Consider the following 21,542-nt stretch of genomic DNA (forward strand, 5'->3'; position numbering starts at 1 on the left):
ACAATGAATTCAGGACAGCACAACTGTGATGCTAATGCCATACATTAATGCAACACTTTTTTAAAGTCCTATCCTTTGGAAGAGGGATGATTTTTAAAGTAGATCAAAAGGCTTAATAAGGTGTTTCATAGTATAGCCTGCACAGGACTGAAGGCAGCCCTGGTATATGTGGGAGCACTGTGCAGTGGATAACTGCCATTGCATTACATAATGCAGGCAAAAACAATGGAGGGGTCGCAGTCCCTAGAGAAACCTTCTCTTGGTAAATCTATGGCTGTCCTCTGCCTTGCTGAAGGATTAAAGAAAGTCATTCTTGTATTCATCAGCTATAATTTAAATTATTTTCAAGATAAAACCATCACAACACACTGTGGACACAGCATTTGTTAGCAGGTTTTTCTCAGTCTGGTAGGAATGCAAAGATATTTGCAGTCTTCAGGAGCCAAAAACACAAAAAATACCCACCAGCTTTTCTATTGTTTTTTAATCTTGCTGAATACCTTTCCTTAGTTCCTTAAAAGGAGTGAAAATGTTGTAGAGGCCAACCTGAGACAATTTATTTAATTTTTAGAAAGTAAGCACACCATTAATTATTAGAAAGTGTGTGCACAATTCTTCTCCACATAAGAACTTTGACAGATGGTTGAGGAGGGGGATCAAACAAGTGAGGCCTCTGTAACCTGTAGTCACTTGTGTAAATCTTGGCCACTGTACATCACATAGATCAGAGCAACGAACTGGGAATGTAAATGTAGCTCTAAATGATGAAGAAATATTTTTTACATTGCAGACCAGGGAAGTAAATAGACACTGAGGTCTCCACCTGCAAACACTGTATCTTCTTCAACTCTGTTTCTTTAATTCTTGGATGTTCCTGGAAAGCATCTTACTTTACCAAATATGCCATACGAAGCACTTACATATCCAAAGGCAAATTAAAATCTATAGCCTGACAGTGTGATACATCCCAACTGACATTTGTTCCTGCAAAACCTTGGTGTCTTTAGCCCCAGGGCATACTTTTTCAATGTAATTTTAATTTGCTACAATTGACAGTTCCTTAATTATTTTCTGAAGTGGTTCTTTATACACAGACAAAACATGCCTTCTGTTGCTTGTTTCAGAATGAATACCTATATGAAGGTGTTGATGCAAGAGTTATAGAATACGAGGACAACAGGCCACTCCTAGATATGTTCCTGCAGAAACCAATGGGTTTATTGTCCCTGCTGGATGAGGAAAGTCGATTCCCACAAGCAACAGATCAGACACTTGTAGGTAAGTATATGGTTTATTTCACAGTTTTGCAGGATGTCTCCCTGTTAGATTTCTGTTTGGCGTGTCCAATTTAGGCTATATGCTAGTTATGTTTTTAGCGAGCCCACATTCCAGTGTCATAGTATGTTTGAGGGAGGCACGCATGCAGGTATGGATGCATCTTTGAAGTTGATAAAGAAACATCAACAGTACAAGTGAACCTAAGCTGCTGATCCAGGTTTTGAATTCTCCTGCCTTCAGGGATTTTTAGCTGCAGGACTTGAAAGATAAAGATCAAACTGAGTTACAACTCTAGGTCCATATGCCAAGAACACTGGTTTCAAAGTTGAGTCACGTTCAGCTCTGAGATTTTTGATGAGCCGTATCTGAAAAAGAATTTTAGTACTTTTTAAGGGTAATGGCTGCAAACCTGCCTCAGTGCCTTTCAGCAAATTATGCTTCCTGGTTTTTTTCTATTCAGAAATTAAAATTAAACCACCTGAATATGTTGTAATTCAGATCCTGAACATTTAAGTGCTGCTGAGTAGTTGCAGTTACAGTTGATTTAGTTATTTCAGTGGGGTTTCTGTGCAGATAAATCCTTGTTTTACTCATTTTTGAATGTGCACAGTGTCAGATGAGAGTTTTAACACCCATAACCAAAACCTAATAACATCCAGTAGCGATGCCCATGCTAAAGCAATTATATGAACTTGCTGTCTTTCTATCCTCATACTTTTTAGTCGACACTTTTTTGGGTGCGAATTAAGGGGCAGGCTGGCAGGGGTCATACTGTTGTGGGTGTCTATTACAGGCCACCGGATCAGGATGAGGAGGGTGATGAGGCCTTCTACAGGCAGCTGAGAGCAGTCTCGCAATTACAGGGCCTGGTTGTCATGGGGGATTTCAACTACCCTGATATTTGCTGGGAGGCCTACTCAGCCAGCCATCCCCAGTCCAGGAGGTTCCTCCAGTGCATTGATGATAACTTTCTGATGCAAATGGTAGATGAGCCAACTAGGAGAGGAGCGCTGCTGGATCTGATCCTCACTAACAAGGAGGGTCTGGTTGAAGAGGTGAAGGTTGAGGGCAGCCTTGGTTGTAGTGACCATGAGATGGTAGAGTTCAGGATCTCATGTGGCAGGAACAGAATAGCTAGCAGAATCACAACCCTGAACTTCAGGAGGGCCAACTTTGGCCTTTTCAAGCAATTGCTAGGGGAAATCCCATGGGACAGGGTACTAGAAGGTAAGGGGGCTCAAGATAGTTGGTTAGCATTCAAGGACTGCTTCTTCCGAGCTCAAGATCAGAGCATCCCAGCAGGTAGGAAGTCAAGGAAGGGTACCAGGAGACCTGCATGGTTGAACAGGGAACTGCTGGGCAAACTCAAGTGGAAGAAGAGAGTGTACAGATCATGGAAGGAGGGGCTGGCCACTTGGGAGGAAGATAAGTCTGTTGTCAGAGGATGTAGGGAGGCAACTAGGAAAGCTAAGGCCTCCTTGGAATTAAACCTTGCAAGAGAGGTCAAGGACAACAGAAAGGGCTTCTTCAAATACATTGCAGGTAAAGCGAACACTAGAGGCAATGTAGGCCCACTGATGAATGAGGTGGGTGCCCTGGAGACAGAGGATAAAAAGAAGGCGGAGTTACTGAATGCCTTCTTTGCCTCTGTCTATACTGCTGGAGGCTGTCCTGAGGAGCCCCGGACCCCTGAGGCCTCAGAAGAAGTCAGGATAGAGGAGGAATCTGTCTTGGTAGATGAGGGCTGGGTCAGGGACCAATTAAGCAATCTGGACATCCATAAATCCATGGGCCCTGATGGGATGCACCCGCGGGTGCTGAGGGAGCTGGCGGAAGTCATTGCTAGGCCACTCTCCATCATCTTTGCTAAGTCGTGGGGAATGGGAGAGGTGCCTGAGGACTGGAGGAAAGCGAATGTCACTCCAGTCTTCAAAAAGGGAAAGAAGGAGGACCCGGGTAACTATAGACCGGTCAGCCTCACCTCCATCCCCAGAAAGGTGATGGAACAACTTGTCCTTGGTGCTGTCTCTAGGCACATCAAGGATAGGGGGATCATTAGGGGCACTCAGCATGGCTTCACCAAGGGGAAGTCATGCTCAACCAACCTGATAGCCTTTTATGAGGACATAACCTGGTGGATAGATGATGGTAAAGCTGTGGATGTGGTCTATCTTGATTTCAGTAAAGCGTTTGACACGGTCTCCCACAGCATCCTCGCAGCTAAACTGGGGAAGTGTGGTCTGGATGATCGGGTAGTGAGGTGGATTGTGAACTGGCTGAAGGAAAGAAGCCAGAGAGTGGTGGTCAATGGGACAGAGTCCAGTTGGAGGTCTGTGTCTAGCGGAGTCCTGCAAGGGTCGGTACTGGGACCAGTTCTATTCAATATATTCATTAATGACTTGGATGAGGGATTAGAGTGCGCTGTCAGCAAGTTCGCTGATGACACAAAACTGGGAGGAGTGGCTGACGCGCCGGAAGGCTGAGCAGCCATTCAGAGGGACCTGGACAGGCTGGAGAGTTGGGCGGGGAGAAATTTAATGAAATATAACAAGGGCAAGTGTAGAGTCCTGCATCTGGGCAAGAACAACCCCATGTACCAGTACAAGTTGGGGGCAGACCTGTTGGAGAGCAGCGTAGGGGAAAGGGACCTGGGGGTCCTAGTGGACAGCAGGATGACCATGAGCCAGCAGTGTGGCCTTGTGGCCAAGAAGGCCAATGGCATCCTGGGGTGTATTAGAAGGGGTGTGGTCAGCAGGTCGAGAGAGGTTCTCCTCCCCCTCTACTCTGCCCTGGTGAGGCCGCATCTGGAGTATTGTGTCCAGTTCTGGGCCCCTCAGTTCAAGAAGGACAGGGAACTGCTAGAGAGAGTCCAGCGCAGAGCCACGAAGATGATTAAGGGAGTGGAACATCTCCCTTATGAGGAGAGGCTGAGGGAGCTGGGTCTCTTTAGCTTGGAGAAGAGGAGACTGAGGGGTGACCTCATTAATGTTTATAAATATGTAAAGGGCAAGTGTCATGAGGATGGAGCCAGGCTCTTCTCAGTGACATCCCTTGACAGGACAAGGGGCAATGGGTGCAAGCTGGAACACAGGAGGTTCCACTTAAATTTGAGGAAAAACTTCTTTACGGTGATGGTGACCGAACACTGGAACAGGCTGCCCAGAGAGGTTGTGGAGTCTCCTTCTCTGGAGTCATTCAAAACCCGCCTGGACGCGTTCCTGTGTGATATGGTCTAGGCAATCCTGCCCCGGCAGGGGGATTGGACTAGATGATCTTTCGAGGTCCCTTCCAATCCCTAACATTCTGTGATTCTGTGACAGTACAGAGGCCCTCAATCAATTGGTAAATATTTCCTCGCAATTCCCCAAGGAATCCTTAAGAAGGATTACTACATTGTTTTATATGTGAAGATCAAAAGCGTAGAAAGGCAAGCAATTTTCTGAGGTCATACAGAAAAAAATTGGTACAAAGTAAGTAACTGTCACGGTTTAAAGCTGGGCTAGCTATTAACCAGGTGGCAGATGCTCTCTGTTAACCCTCTACCCCCCCCCAGAAGGGAAAGGGAAAGGGAAAAGGGAGAGAGACTTATGGGTTGAAAAGTTAAAACAGTTTTAATAAACTATAATAATGAAAAAGAGTATAATAACAATAATAATAGAAATAATCAAATATATACAAATATATACAAATATATACAAAGCCAAGACTGAGAGCTTGGAAATCCTCCTCAGGCAGAGTTGCTCCCCCAGCACAGGCAGAGGGGAAAATGCAGTACCTCCCCCCAGCACGGGCAGAGGGGAAAATGCAATAGCTCTCCCTGCCATCACACCTGCAGGCTTTTAACTGGAAAATTGGCAAAGCTGGTACCAATCAGTGGGAGACAGGAGGGCCCCTCCCTCCTGGGCCCCACCTCCAGGAGGCAGTGGGTTAGTGATAAATAGGAAAGTGAGAATGACGTGTGTGGGATGGAATACCTCATTGGTCAATCTTGGGTCACCTGCCCTGTCTGCTCCCCCCTGCAGCTGCGACCCCCCTTTGGCTCTTCACTCGTAAGCACTGAGGAATTTAGCAGTGACCTTGGTTTCTCTAAGACTAATTGGCCTGGTTTGGGCCAAACCAGGACATTCCACCCCTTATTCCATACCATTCACGTCATACTCAGATCACCACTACCTTTTCATTTTCAAATATATATACACATATCACTAGTTTATGATTCATCTCTATACAAAAAGTTCATTAAGTTCATTTGGTTCAGGATTGTGGGTTTCCATCTGGCTAGCAGTCTCTCAGCAATCTCTCTGGCTAGCAGTCTCTCTTTCGTCATGGTTCGTGCCCACGGGTTGCAGGTTAAAGATGTCAGACTCGAGGAGGTTACTGGACGCCACTTGATGAAGCTAGTTCCGGTCTCATCACCACTGTCTTAACCTGAAAGACACTTATGCAGTAACAACATACAGTTCAGACTTAAGTATTCTCACCCAGAATCAGATCACCTTCAGGGACACATCGGACTTCACCATCTTGCAACATCACCCACCAAGTACATCCAGGTCCCTGAGCAAAAGCAATCCCACGAATGGGTTTACCTTTGCCCGTTGCAGGAAGAATCCAGACAGTTTTTCCCAATAGATTCCTTTCATGCACCACCGGGACTTTATCTCCTTCTACTGTATGTAAAAGGTCTGACTGAGCAGGGCCAGCTCGATTGATAGATCCCCTGGTGTTAACTAACCACGTAGCTTGTGCCAGATGTTTATCCCAGTTTTTAAAGGTTCCACCCCCCATTGCTTTCAGGGTAGTTTTTAACAGCCCATTATACCGTTCAACTTTCCCAGAGTCTGGTGCATGATAGGGGATGTGATATACCCATTCGATGCCATGCTCTTTGGCCCAGTTGTCTATGAGACTGTTTTTGAAATGAGTCCCATTGTCTGACTCAATTCTCTCTGGTGTGCCGTGTCGCCACAAGATTTGCTTTTCGAGGCCCAGAATAGTGTTCCGGGCAGTGGCATGGGGCACAGAGTATGTTTCCAGCCATCCGGTGGTCGCCTCCACCATGGTAAGCACATAACGTTTACCCTGGCGGGTTTGAGGGAGTGTGATAGTGTCAATTTGCCAGGCCTCCCCATATTTATATTTCAACCACCGTCCCCCATACCACAAAGGTTTTAACCGTTTGGCTTGCTTAATTGCGGCGTATGTTTCACAATCATGGATAACCTGTGCAATAGAGTCCATGGTTAAGTCCACCCCTCGGTCACGAGCCCATCTGTATGTTGCATCTCTTCCTTGATGACCTGAAGTGTCATGAGCCCACCGAGCTAAAAATAGTTCACCTTTGTGTTCCCAGTCCAAATCTATTTGGAACACTTTAGCAGCTTGATCCGCTTGTTGGTTGTTTCGATGTTCCTCAGTTGCCCGACTTTTAGGTACGTGAGCATCTACATGACGTACCTTCACGACTAGTTTCTCTAGCCGAGCAGCAATATCTTGCCACAATTCAGCAGCCCAAATAGGTTTCCCTTTGCGCTGCCAGTTGCTTCGCTTCCACTGCTTTAACCACCCCCACAAGGCATTTGCTACCATCCATGAGTCAGTATAAAGATACAGCCTTGGCCACTTTTCTTGTTCAGCAATGTCTAGAGCCAGCTGGATGGCTTTTACCTCTGCAAATTGACTTGATTCACCTTGTCCTTCTGTGGCTTCTGTGACTCGTCGTATGGAACTCCATACAGCAGCTTTCCACTTCCGATGCTTTCCTACAAGACGGCAGGATCCATCGGTGAACAGGACATACTGCTTCTCATCCTCTGGTAGTTCATTATATGGTGGGGCTTCTTCAGCACGTGTCACCTCCTTTTCTGGCGGCATTCCGAAGTCTTTGCCTTCTGGCCAGTCCATGATCACTTCTAAGATTCCTGGGCGATTAGGGTTTCCTATTCGAGCCCTCTGCGTAATTAATGCAATCCATTTACTCCACGTCGCATCAGTTGCATGATGGGTAGTAGGAACCTTACCCTTGAACATCCAGCCTAGTACTGGTAATCGAGGTGCCAGGAGAAGTTGTGCTTCAGTACCAATTACCTCTGAAGCAGCTCTAACTCCTTCATATGCTGCCAGTATCTCTTTTTCAGTTGGAGTGTAATTGGCCTCGGAACCCTTGTATCCTCGACTCCAAAATCCTAGGGGTCGACCTCAAGTCTCCCCTGGTACTTTCTGCCAGAGGCTCCAGGTAGGACCATTGTCCCCAGCTGAGGTGTAGAGCACATTTTTAACATCTTGTCCCGTACGGACTGGCCCAAGGGCTACTGCATGCACAATCTCTTGTTTAATCTGTTCAAAAGCCTGTCGTTGTTCAGGGCCCCACTGAAAATCATTCTTCTTTCTGGTCACTTGATAAAGAGGGCGTACAATCTGGCTGTAATCTGGAATATGCATTCTCCAGAAACCCACAACGCCTAAGAAGGCTTGTGTTTCCTTTTTGTTAGTTGGTGGGGACATGGCTGTTATTTTGTTGATCACCTCTATCGGGATCTGGCGACGCCCATCTTGCCATTTAATCCCTAAAAACTGGATCTCCCGGGCAGGTCCCTTGACCTTGCTTCTTTTTATGGCAAAACCAGCTTTCAGAAGAATTTGGATTATTTTCTCCCCTTTGTCAAAAACTTCTGCTGCTGTATCACCCCACACAATGATGTCATCAATATATTGCAAATGTTCTGGAGCTCCACCCTCTTCTAGTGCAGTCTGGATCAGTCCATGGCAAATAGTAGGACTGTGTTTCCACCCCTGGGGCAGTCGATTCCAGGTGTACTGGATACCTCTCCAGGTAAAAGCAAACTGTGGCCTGCACTTTGGTGCCAAAGGAATAGAGAAAAATGCATTAGCAATGTCTATGGTGGCGTACCACTTGGCTGCCTTTGACTCCAGTTCGTATTGAAGTTCTAGCATGTCTGGCACAGCAGCACTCAGCGGTGGCGTAACTTCATTTAGGCCACGATAGTCCACAGTTAATCTCCATTCTCCATCAGACTTTCACACTGGCCATATAGGACTATTAAAGGGTGAGCGAGTCTTGCCAATCACTCCTTGATTTTCTAATTGTCTAATCAGTTTATGAATGGGGATCAGGGAGTCTCGATTGGTGCGATATTGTCGTCGGTGCACCGTGGTAGTAGCAATTGGTACCTGTTGTTCTTCAACCTTCAGCAACCCCACAACAGAAGGATCTTCTGAGAGGCCAGGCAAGGTAGACAGCTGTTTAATGTCCTCAGTCTCTACAGCTGCTATACCAAAGGCCCATCTATACCCTTTTGGGTCCTTGAAATACCCGCTCTTGAGGTAATCTATGCCAAGGATGCACGGAGCATCTGGGCCAGTCACAATGGGGTGCTTTTTCCATTCAGTTTTAGTTAGGCTCACTTCGGCCTCCAATACAGATAACACTTGAGATCCTCCTGTTACTCCTGAAATGCTGATAGATTCTGCCCCTTTATGATCCGATGGCATTAGGGTGCACTGTGCACCAGTGTCTACCAGGGCTCGATACCTTTGTGGTTTTAATGTGCCAGGCCATCGAATCCACACAGTCCAATAAACTCGGTTGTCCCTCTCCTCCACCTGGCTGGAGGCAGGGCCCCCCTAATTAAGAAATGGATTTGTGCTGCTCACAGGGACTGGACCTTCATTTCTCCTATTCACACTTGGGAAAAAGTGATTTGAGGCCCATCTACCCTGACTGGGGTCCTGCTCACTGGTAACTGGAGCAGCCATCCTCCTAGGAAAATTCTCTCTGGTATTTCTTTTAGCTTGCAACTCACGTACTCGTGCCTGTAGGGTACTGGTAGGTTGTCCATGCCATCTGCTCATGTCCTCCCCATAACCACGCAGGGCAAACCACAGGATACCTCGTGATGTGTTCTGTTTCCTTTGAGCTGGTCCTGTAGGAGAACGTTTTCTCTTAACAGCTGCAACACGCGCCTGTGTAGGTAGAGAGTCAAGTTTATTCTCGATCATGGACAGTTTGTCTGACAGTTGTTTAAATGAGTCCTTGTTCTCCTTAGTCAGTTTTTCCACAGCCGAGATGCGTGCCTGCAGTGGGGAAGAAATACTATCTTCATACTGTCGCATACAGTTAGCCATTTCACCCACACTAGATCGTGCCATAGCATCTTCTCCCCAGACTAATATTGACAATGTATGGGTATATGTCGGTGGAGCATTCTTCACAACCTTCCGGAACATGGATCGGTTGCATTCCACTTCATCAGGATCTACAGGATCTACAATGTCCCGTGGGTGTCTATAAATGATCTCTTGCACAGCCAGTTCTCTAAGGTAGTTAATACCTTTTTCTATAGTGGTCCATTTGCTTAGGTGACTCATAACATCATCTTTATAGGGATACCTGCTCTTTACAGCTGACAAGAGTCGCCTCCAGAGACTGACAGTGTTTGACTTTCTTGCGAGCGCCTTATCAATACCACCATCTCTGGACAGGGATCCCAACTGTCTGGCTTCTCTGCCATCTAATTGCATGCTCTCTGCCCCATTATCCCAGCATCGGAGCAGCCAAGTAATAATAGGTTCACCGTCATAACGGCTGAAGTCTTTCCTTATATTTCTCAGGTCCTTCAGGGATAAGGAGTGGTAGGTTATCTCTACGTCCGAGTCCTCCTCTTGTGATAGTTCTACTTTAGAAGGACCTTTCTTCTGTGATGGGTCTGCTTTAAAAGGACGATCGAGGAAACCCCCATCTGTGTCAGGCCCTAACTCTGCCTGAGAAGGGCCCTCACCTGGGTCATATGATGGCTCTGCCTTAGAAGGCTCTAAGTCATCATCCTTCTCTTCACGAGCTGATTTCTTTTGGTATTTCTTCCTGGTTACAGGAGCAATTGGTAGAGATTCGATAGATGCTGGAGTCTGAGTAGATGCAGTGGCTGTCTTGGGAGTGCTGAGAGTCTGAGTAGCTGCAGTGGCCATCTTGGGGGGTGTAGCAGCTGTGGTACAGGCTGCCGAGGTTTCAGTGGGTTTAGTGGCTGTAGCGGCAGTACACACTGTAGGATCTGAGGTGGCTGCATAACACCTACAACTGTCCCTGCACCGATATTTAATCTTATCCCACATCAGAAACACATTCAGGACAACCAAAAATAAAAACATGCCACCTAGACAGCACCATCCTAATTTCGCAAAATCTAGTGGAATCAGCTTGGCAGAAAAGGAGAAGGTAGTATTTCCCAAAGTAAAACTGGAAGTGTAATCATTAACAGAATCAGCTAAAGGACGCCTGGAGCGCGCAGATGAAGTTGCTGCTACTGATTCGCGATTAAAGCTGCCCATCATTGTGTCATAGAGATAAGAGATCGGAATATTAACTGCCCAGTTTATCACAGCATAAATCAGTATCAAACCCCATACCAAAACAATACATTTCGACCAGCGCCCACTGCTAAACTGCATGTAAACATTCATAAGAAGCAAGCAATAACACAGTGCCCACGGCAGGTAAGGCATCATTGCAATACTCAATTGTGAAAGAAACTCCATAAAAAGATGAGATAACACAGCATTCAAAAATGACATCACCATCTTCACTATCTGTTTTAACTTTCCAACCCCTTGTAAATCTCAAAGGAAGAAATCTGATATTCTCTCAGCTGAGCCCTCTGGGTCTCCTCCCACCAGAGCCAGGATTCAACTTATCAGAGCAACCTGTTGGAGCTTCTCTTGAGCCCCACGTTGGGCACCAATGAATCTGTCACGGTTTAAAGCTGGGCCAGCTATTAACCAGGTGGCAGATGCTCTCTGTTAACCCTCTCCCCCCCACCAAGGGAAAGGGAAAGGGAAAAGGGAGAGAGACTTATGGGTTGGAAAGTTAAAACAGTTTTAATAAACTATAATAATGAAAAAGAATATAATAACAATAATAATAGAAATAATCAAATATATACAAATATATACAAATATATACAAAGCCAAGATTGAGAGCTTGGAAATCCTCCTCAGGCAGAGTTGCTCCCCCAGCACAGGCAGAGGGGAAAATGCAGTACCTCCCCCCAGCACGGGCAGAGGGGAAAATGCAATAGCTCTCCCTGCCATCACACCTGCAGGCTTTTAACTGGAAAATTGGCAAAGCTGGTACCAATCAGTGGGAGACAGGAGGGCCCCTCCCTCCTGGGCCCCACCTCCAGGAGGCAGTGGGTTAGTGATAAATAGGAAAGTGAGAATGATGTGTGTGGGATGGAATACCTCGTTGGTCAATCTTGGGTCACCTGCCCTGTCTGCTCCCCCCTGCAGCTGCGACCCCCCTTTGGCTCTTCACTCGTAAGCAGTGAGGAATTTAGCAGTGACCTTGGTTTCTCTAAGACTAATTGGCCTGGTTTGGGCCAAACCAGGACAGTAACTGATCCAAGAGCTCCCATATTCTCTATCTATCTGGTGCCTTTTGTTACAAGACCATTATGGTATATTTGTCCTTAAAATCATCAGAGTCAGTTTTGTACCTCTATGTTGTCTGAGAAGTCAGGCAATATCCTTAGAGGGACACAACTTTAGAAGAACAACAACTTGTTGTACAGTAACTCCAGTAAGATAAACTATGTGTTTCCTTTCAGAAAAATTTGAAGATAATTTGAAGTCAAAATATTTTTGGAGACCCAAAAGAGTAGATCTAACCTTTGGGATTTATCATTATGCAGGAAAGGTAAGAGATATAATGATGTTAGTTGGGGATTGTGTAATGGTAGGGCTGGAAGGAAACAGAAGAGTCCGGCTGGGTTGATTCTCAACCATCATCTATTCAGGCCTGACATGGAAATGTTGGCAGTGCCTTACACATTAAAAGTAAATTGAAAAGTTATTTTCCCTCATAAAACAAAAACAATAGCAGGAGTGTATTTTTCTTAAATGTCACCAGGTAAATGAACTGACTGTATTATAGAAGAACCAAAACATGACCATTATGTAATGCAACTCAGTGCTCTTCCCCTTAGTTCCTCAAAGTCCTGTGTCATGCTTGTTCCCACTGCTTCGAATCAGGATCCAGCTCCATTCTTTCTCCTACCTCCTACACCCCATCAGCCTCACTTAGTTCTGTACTTTGTCATCAGCCAGATAGATAGTGCAGGCCCTGCTTTCTGCTTCATTTGATGAGCAGCGTCTTGCCCTCCTGTGCAAGGTGACTTGCTGCACATGCCTTTCAAACTCATGAGGAGTTGCTATGCACTGCAGTAAGATGCCACTGGTCACCTGTACCTTGCCTTGTGAAAGTAGAAGCTCACACCTCCTTTTGAGCTCATTTAAAGGGTATGGAGTGGGAATTGCTGTCTCACATAGGAAACTATGTTGGGTCTGTGCAGTGCTGGAGCAGCTGGCCTAGAAAGAGGCAACATACTGCCCATCAGCTGATGGAAGATAACTTGCCCCTTGTGTAAGACAGACAGCTACAAAAGGCCTGCAGTAACTCCTCTGAACCTCATCTCCAGCTGAATTACACTTCACCAGCATAGCATATCTCACTGCTGAGGAGCAGAGAGCCAGCTCTCCCTGTACCATTCCTGATACCAGCCACTGGAGATGGGGATTCCACCAGTGCCCCATCAGCCCTTGCCAGTGTTCAACAAGCTTTTTCATTAGGAATTTTCTCCTACTAACTTATATCTCCATTGCTGTGGTGTAAGTTCATTACTCCTAGTCCTGTTTACTGTGGAACTGGAGAACAATTTATTTCTTCTTCCTTTACAAGCCTCTTTTGTAATTTAAGAATATTACTGGGTTGTTTTGTGAGGGTTTTTTCTAAATTAAATATGCCAGTGCCTTCTACCCTTCTTCACAGGCAAGGTTTTCTTGTGGGTCCTTTGCAGCATCATTGAGATGGAGGCCTGGAGGTACTTTTTGAGTTAGGTACACCATTCCTGGAATTTTTAGAGATATTTCAATTGCCAATATGCAGTTTGTGATTTTACAAACTTCCTCTACAATTAATACAGAGATCTCTAGGAAGAGTGGTAAGTCCTGGGTCCAGTACAGCACGATATGAATGGGACGGAAAGATTGTACAATCATATGGGTAATCCAGTGTGATATGGTTGAAATCAAGTGCATTGTTAATTGTGCATTTACACATGTACTGGTGTAAAGGAGGACTACAATACATTTGTTCTAGTGATAAATCCCCACTGGCTAAAACTAGTATTAACATACCTGCATTAGGGAAAATAAATGTCTCAAGCTACTTTGGAATGATGGATTTGCTTTTAGTGATTTGCTTCATAATGATTCTCAATATTGAAAAGTTAGAACTTTCAGTGATCAAAAGAAAGACTGTAAGCAAGAGCAAGCCTGATGGCTGAAAAACTCTTTGTGTATCTTGATATATTGAAAGCCACATGCCAAAGTGCTTAAATTTACAAGGTTTATGTTTCAAAAACCCAGAAGATGCATAAATGCACTTTTTAAACAGGTTCTATATAATGCAAGCGGATTCCTAGCCAAAAATAGAGATACTTTGCCAGCTGATATTGTGCTGCTACTGCGATCATCTGAAAACAATCTGACACGACAGTTGGTAACCCATCCTCTTACAAAAACAGGTATTGCTATTGTGGTAATCTTCTTATTCTTCTCTAGCCTTTGTGATGACCACTGCTAGGTTTCATATGACCATTTGTTGACGACATTATACACTTTGTGGCTTAACTTTCCAACCATAGAATCTATACAGAATGGAGCCCCAGCCATCTCAAGCTGCAGGGGAGGGATTGGTCTGGTCAAGTGCCAAGGAAGTGGTAGAGGCTTCTTTCAGGGTCCTCTCTTCAGGGTAGGGGAGCAAAACAGGGAGTGGAGTGCATCTCTTGAGTTGAGGACTGAACAGCAAGGATCAGGTAAGTCACTGGCCTTTTTTGAACAGGGCATATAGAAATTGCCTGGGTTTTCTCAGTGCAATTTTTCTCTAAAGTAGTAGAGAACCAAGGCTGGGGCTCCTAACATCTGCTGCAAAGAGTGAAGAGACACTCTATTTCCCCAGTCTTTTAGTCCTTTACAACAGGTAACTGATGGGGTCCCAGTAGTGAGCCCTTCCTCAGGGAGTTCATAAGTTGGGGTGGAGGAGTATGACTGGCTCTACAGAAATTACTTCTAAGTTGCACATTAGTTGAACCAGGTCCTTGCAGAGTGTCCTACCTGCCATTTTAGAATGATGGGTAAGTCTCCTTACAACCAGTTTGCTATTGTGTTGTATTACTCCCTGTGTGATGGCATTGATGTCATACAGTATGTACTTTACAGCATTACTTTCTTGTACAACTACAGGGGAGATGTACTTGTAGTAGAACAGAAAAGCTAAATTGAAAGAGCCTAACAGAAATTTCTATAAAATGTTATCGTAGCTTACAGAAACTGAGGTTTTGGCAAGGCTCCTATTCTTCACAAAGGGAGCTTTGCTGGTGGAATGCAAAATTTGGTCTTGAAGGTCTATTTTAAGTCAGTGTTCCTGCGAAAACACTGAGCTCAATGTCCTTACCTGAACTTTTTGACTTGTTGATATCTGCTAAGATACTAAACTATAATTTCTGTAGAGCCAAAGTCAGGGCCCAAATGGTCCCAAGAACTGATCTCAAGTCTTAAGTAATGTTTTGCAAGATAACTCTGAAGGTTGTTTTAGTCTTCTTGTTAAATATTATGAATCACTGCGTGCAGCATTTTGAAACAGACCCAAACCATCAGCTATAGCCAACTGAAAGTTAGATTTCTGATCTAAGTTATTGATGTAGAATCAGTGGAAATGTAGAGGTTTACCCAGAGTCCAACCCATCTTGCCTATCTCAGGTGTTTCTCTTAGGATGGGATGAATCTCCTCTGAAGGTGCCTTTCTCCACTGAATACAGTGGGGATCCTGTAGGCACCTCACTTGCAGATAGCTAAAGTTAGGTCTGAGTAATCCTCTCTCTTTCCTTCCCACCCTGTGATATTCAGCTAAGCCCAAGGGAGGTTTAGCACTTCATATCATCACATAATACAACGCATTAGCTCGGCATGCCATGTATTTGCAGCTGCTTATCCACCTCTTACTGATAGTAGCTGAGCACAGAGAGATTACAGGCTCTCCTAGTGGAGAGTGAGATTCCAGAGGTGTTATGTTATTAGCAGAAGCAATGGCACCATGCAGCAATGGTTGGGGTTTATCAACATAGACTGACATGATGGAAAGCTCAAAAGAATTTTCATTATTCTTTTAGAAGCCCAGTGTCTGTGTAAACCACTCCAATGCACCTAGTCCTTCAAGTCATCATAATAAAGGTATTACTTGATTAAGAATTCCAAGGTTAGAGTCTTAACACTATGTCTATGCTAGTAAACCAAACAGGACCAGTGAACAGTAGCTGAAACGCTCCCACAGGATTGCCCATTCTCATTAATTGTTAGCATGCCTCCCTGGGACAGTTTTGGACCATGTCAGCTAGCAGTCTCACAGAAATACCCAGGCACGCTTCAAGAGAAAGCACAGGCCAGCGATGGTTTCCAACAAGCTCTGTGAAAAGATACAACCTTGTTTTTACCAGGAGGTTAAAAGAGTAGTGAAGTATATAGTTTAGCTGTATAGACTTGAGTCATGCCGTGTCACTTGCCCTCAGGGCCAGAGAAAGGTGCTAGCGCTTTTTTTTTTTTTTTTTAACTAATATATATGTAGCCTTAGAACTATAGTACAATAGCCTCCTTAGGGTAAAACCACATGGATGCTCTAAGATGTATCATTCCTACCTTCTGCAGCAGTCTGTTTATTTTTTTGCTCTAGTAGGTGACATAAGTGCTGAAGGAGGAAAATTCAGTCCATGTTCCATCTTCATGCAACTTCTTCAGAGCTTGTTCCATCCCAAGGGTGAAAGGGGAAATGAGGACATACTGCAAAAAAGTCAATGACTTCTCTAATCATATGTTTACACTGGGGGCATGAATGAGGTGGTTCAGCATAGTTTTTCGTTTAGTTGAGATGTAAGCATTTTGGTAGATTGCTTTCTTTCATCTTCCCGTAGGTAACCTGGCACACACTAAAAGCAGAACTACAATCAGTTACCAAATGTGGACCCCCCAGAAATCAATTGGTCATACAAAGGTAAGAAAACTGATCTCGTGATTCTGCATTGAACCCTAATTTAAACTAGAAAGGCAAGACTGTTATTGGTACTAAAAGTAAGCAAGTAACCCCTTCCTTGGTTTTTTTCCCTCTCCTATTTTCTTTTCTGTTTAGCTGGATGTCTTTGTGTTGTGCAATTCATATTCCTTCTGTGAGGTAAAAACCTAACATTTCCCTTCTTTCTGCCTATAGTTTTGTAACAACTTCAGGGGGAAAAAAAACATTATTTCCTAGCTCTATTGTAGCAAAAAGAGAAACTGAAATACTGGTATGGAGTATAGTCAAGTTCCTTAGAGAACTACTAAAATACCGGTGATGATGAAATAACAGACAGGACCTCAGACATTGTCAGGTTATTTGTGGCAGTTATTTAGATGCTCCATTATCAAATTGTGTCCTCTGTGTGTGAATGTTTGTGTACTGTGTAGCAAAGTAATGTAATGTACTGGTATAACTGATTTGTGCTAGTGATCATGCTATAACTTTTTCTGTTTAGAATACTTTTTTTTAATTAATGATGATCTCTGAGGGGTGCTTTGTTGTGGCATCGGAAAGGGCACTACAGGCTCAACAGAGATAAAAAGTGTCATTTTCTTTCTTCATCTTTATAGAATGAAGCAGGAGATACCGGCCATCATCCAAGAGAGACAACCAGCATGAAAACACAGACAGTCGCTTCTTATTTTAGAGTAAGATATCAGATCTTTTAATAAATTTTTCTAGAGTAGTATGAATGTTTATTCTTTCGCTCTTTTGAAATGCATCTGTTGACTTAGAGTCAACAGTGATCCATTTAGAGTTTGTGAACTGCATATATGGTGCAGCGGTCACACATAATCACAGAATCACAGAATCAACCAGGTTGGAAGAGACCTCGGGGATCATCGAGTCCAACCGTTGCCCTGACACCACCCTGTCAACTAGACCATGGCACTAAGTGCCATGTCCAGTCTTTTCTTAAACACATCCAGAGATGGTGACTCCACCACCTCCCTGGGCAGCCCATTCCAATGTCTAATAACCCTTTCTGTAAAGAAATTCTTCCTAATGTCCAACCTGAACCTCCCCTGGCGAAGCTTGAGGCTGTGTCCTCTTGTCCTATCGCTAGTTGCCCAGGAGAAGAGGCCAACTACCCCTTCACTACAACCTCCCTTCTGTCTGTGCAGTACAAATATCTAGAGGAGATTGTGATGCTTCATCTTTAATTGTACTAGATTACACAGCCACATTTCTGTCATGATGATGTATTATGATTGATATTAATCTTTCAGTTGCTTATTTTTCCACCAAGGGAGATAAAGGGAGATTGGACATTAGTGGTATAGTGTTTGTTTAAGAGTTTAAGAAGCAACAGGGCAAAGTTAATTCGGAACAGGAGCTCCAGAGAAAGATCTTGATGGTCACTGCTCAGAGGCTGTCCTGAGTCCATCCTTGTGGCTCCTTCAGCAGTACTCTTGACCTTCCAAAGCACTGGCTGTGCTGCTGGTCCTGTGATAGAAAACAGGTGTGAAGAGCATTCTTCCCTCCAAAGTGGTGCACAGAGTTGGTTCCCTTGGGCTCAGCTCTGAATTTCCAGCTCTTAGTTGTATCTCCCAGCAAAAACATAAAGATGGCTGAGGTGATGTTCATGACCTGTAAGAGTTCATTTACATCTATGACAAAGAGCAGTAAGGAGCAAGATCTCTGCTTAGTGGATAAAATTGCACAGCTTTATGGACTGCGAAGGACAATTTCAGCCTAGGTATTATGGTGGTCCAAAGCTGGAAGGTGTTTTAAAGTTCTATATGGAAAAATTTATTGAATCTCATTCAAACCTAATGTCTGTGATTCAGTGCATTACCAGCACATCTAGCATCAGAGGCTGCAAATGAGTTAATTACATTTGCACTTTTCTGTTATTATTTTCTGTAGTAGAAATCCCTGCTCAGATCATGCCACCTCATGCTCTTAAATGAAAATTCAGCTTCAGCCCCACTGATTTACTCATATGCAGAAATCTATGGGTGACTGAGAAAAGCATCTGCCACCTCAGACTGAGTGGAAAAAAAAATTATCCATTAGTGTGTCCTCCCTGTTTGTGTTCCATTGGCACACTAGTGATGAAGCTAATTAAGCACTTTGCTGCATGGTGCTGCGTCTGTCCAGAATCGAATTGCACATTTTAATAGGAAACATATGGCTCTTGACGTCCTACACTAGTTTCATGTATCCAACCTATTGCTGAAGTGCGTTACCTCCTGGCTGCCTCTTTCTGTTGAGTCAGGATAAATCTTGAGGAATGAGCCTCTTCATTTGTGTTTTAATAAGATCCTCCCATGAAGCAATTTTACAAAACACTAGTCAAGGTTGTTTACAGCCAGATTCACCTCAGCTGGCACAGGGAGCTACAAACTGCATCCCCTCTTCTAGTATCCTGGTGAGGTGGGAAGAGTGCAACTTTGGAACTGTGATTTTGTGTACTTCTAGTTTTGCCCTCCTCAAAAGTTTCCTCTTGGCAGGGGCAGCTATAGTATCACCATCAGCCTATACAATGAACAGGACGTGCTAGATCAGAGGAGTTTAAGCAGCCCCTCTTTTGGGGTGGCCTTAGTTTCCTCCAGTCTAATGAAGGGATGGCAATATTTACTGGCTTGCTGCTGTTCTACTTCCCATCTGTAGACCGATCTTTTACTCTCTGGGTAAACAGGGATCTTCAAATAGGTGACAACAGGAAAAAGAAACAGTGGGCTGTAATTACCTAACAAGGCTCCAAGAGAAGCAAATAAGTGTAAGAAGAGTTTCTATCATATATTAGACATTATGGCAGTTTGTGAGAATGTTCTGGGTGGAATTTGGTACATCCATTTGGAATCAGTGTTTCTTTCAAGTAGTATACGCTAGTAACTTAGAGATCTTACCAAAGCTAGACTTGTTGTTGGGTCATTTACTTCATCTATCATTAAAGTACCAGCTTACTAAAATGTAGATGGGTTTGGACATGATTGTGATCATAGGAAATAAAATTTCAGCTACACATGGACCTATATACAAGTTTTATAAATATCCTGGTGGCAGATATCTTGTTACTTTCTTGCAGTATTCTCTGATGGATTTGTTATCCAAAATGGTCGTCGGCCAGCCTCATTTTGTCAGGTGCATCAAGCCAAACAACGACCGTCAGGCAAACAAGTTTGATAAAGAAAAAGTCTTGGTTCAGCTGCGTTACACAGGAATTCTGGAGACAGCAAGAATTCGAAGACAGGGTTATTCACACCGTATACTATTCGCTAACTTCATAAAACGGTAACATTGATGTGAAGAAGCCTTTTTCTCTCCTATCATTGCTGCCCAGTGTTTGCTAAGCATCACAGTGTCTTTGGTGTGGTCTTTAAAGAAAAATACAAAGGCATTTCCTGTGACAAAGACAATTACAGGCTGGATGACAAAGAGTAGTTCAGGCATAAGATTAGTGACCCGTTTTGGATTGGTAGGGGAAGATGATGCATCTCAGGATGATTGTTTCAGGCTCCCTGCACATTTGGGTAAAAATTGTCTTGCTTATAATCTGCACATTTTCTTCAAAGACTTGAGGTTTAGAAATGTAATGCTTCAAATTAAAGCCGAGAATTTGGAGCAATAGCATCCAAGGGGCACCACAGTTTCTCTAGCTCCTGACGTTCAGCACTGTGCAGCATCTGCTTGTGCAGGGTGGGTGATAATTTGGTATTGCTAATCTAGGTCTGAGAAGCTTATTAAGTGCATAATTTTCTTTAAAATGTAATTTGTAAGTATTAGTCACTTGTTAAGAAGAAGAGTAATGAACTCACTACGATTTTATAATTTGTTTAACTATCTCTTCTTCCTCCGCCCCAAAAAATTAATCCTGAGTACTTAATCTGTACTTAGCTCTTACAAATAAAGACCCCGAGTCTGAATCAGCTGAGATTTATGGAATGCAGATCAGAACTGGGAAGAAGCAAGCAACACCTATTCACACAGAAGGACTTAAAAGTAATAGTGCACTAGAAATAGAGACTAGCAGCAGAGTGCTGCAGGTGCACCAGGAGAGAGAGGAAGGACAAGGTGATGTTTTTATAGCACTGTTTCTGGAAGGAATAATCCTGAGACTATTACTGTTCTGGAAGAGTGCAGCATGGGAAAAGGTAGTTATCACTGCACTGAGATGTGCTGTGGCTTTTGGTCACTGCTTTTTATAAAAAATTTTACAGTTCAGGTAAAAGAGAGGAAAACAGTGAACATAATGGGGTAGCTCTCCAGAGAGCGTGCCCCTGATTGCAGTGAGACTGTGCAGATCTCCAGTACTCAGGATATGGCCCTCAAACAAAAATGGATTTTTATTAAGTATCTATCTCCTTGTCTTTTTTTTTTAGTAGTTGAGAGTTACAGGTAGACCTGGGATAATGGCAAAATTATTTTGTTAGAATAAAAATAAGCCAATTCATTGTGTAGTAAAAAGAAAAAAAAAGGAGCTGTAGGAACTGGTGATAATGCAGCAATCAACATTGTCTCTTTTTTATTATTCTATGAGGAAATTGTTACCGTTATTTAAAGCTGGTACAACCCAAGCTTTGTGTATAAAGGCTGAATAACAAGAAAAAAGCAGAATGTACTGCCAGAAAGCACACATAATTCATGTAATTTTCCTGAATTAAAAAAAAACAACATAGGTATGGTTCATTTTGTTACGGAACATTTTGGAAAGCCTGGGAACACACAAGAACTTTCCTACCCAGCAGCTGAGCTGGTATGTTACAAGTAATTTTTATGCATGAGCATCCTAACCTCTTTTCCTAGTCAGAATTAGTTCTGATTAATGAGTTTGTCAGATTAAATGTTTACGTATGATATCTCATAACGGCACCTATATGTTCCAAAAGGATCTGCAAAGCTGAATCCAAGGAGGTAGCAAAAGCTGGGATGCATCTCAAATCATGTTAACTATCTCAAAGGTAGATGGTCAAGCACATGAGATAAGATACGAAATTTTCATGACCTTTCTAGATATGAAATAAGCTAATTTAGGCAGAAAAGCTTTAAAAATATTGTTATTTTGACACTGAAATCACTTTCACAGAATGCAGAAAACCAGAGCAGCAAAGAACTGGTGCACAGCTCTACTTGGGTTGCA

At 43.6% G+C, this 21,542-nt stretch overlaps 1 protein-coding gene across 2 annotated transcripts in view; it reads left to right on the forward strand.

Annotated features, from left to right (window-relative positions):
- Positions 1 to 21,542, forward strand: part of MYO3A (myosin IIIA) — a 135,877-nt gene that overhangs the window by 88,773 nt on the left and 25,562 nt on the right. Inside the window, exons 19-25 of one of the 2 annotated variants that reach the window (XM_068405047.1) lie at positions 1,125 to 1,278; positions 11,898 to 11,986; positions 13,745 to 13,874; positions 13,995 to 14,165; positions 16,314 to 16,393; positions 17,026 to 17,103; positions 19,491 to 19,696. In XM_068405047.1, the coding sequence (XP_068261148.1) occupies positions 1,125 to 1,278; positions 11,898 to 11,986; positions 13,745 to 13,874; positions 13,995 to 14,165; positions 16,314 to 16,393; positions 17,026 to 17,103; positions 19,491 to 19,696 (908 nt within the window). Of the gene's footprint in view, positions 1 to 1,124; positions 1,279 to 11,897; positions 11,987 to 13,744; positions 13,875 to 13,994; positions 14,166 to 16,313; positions 16,394 to 16,528; positions 16,571 to 17,025; positions 17,104 to 19,490; positions 19,697 to 21,542 lie in introns of both variants that reach the window. The other variant, XM_068405048.1, reaches the window with a different exon arrangement.

Source organism: Nyctibius grandis, chromosome 7, assembly GCF_013368605.1.
Source record: "Nyctibius grandis isolate bNycGra1 chromosome 7, bNycGra1.pri, whole genome shotgun sequence".
Classification (NCBI taxonomy): Eukaryota; Metazoa; Chordata; class Aves; order Nyctibiiformes; family Nyctibiidae; genus Nyctibius; species Nyctibius grandis.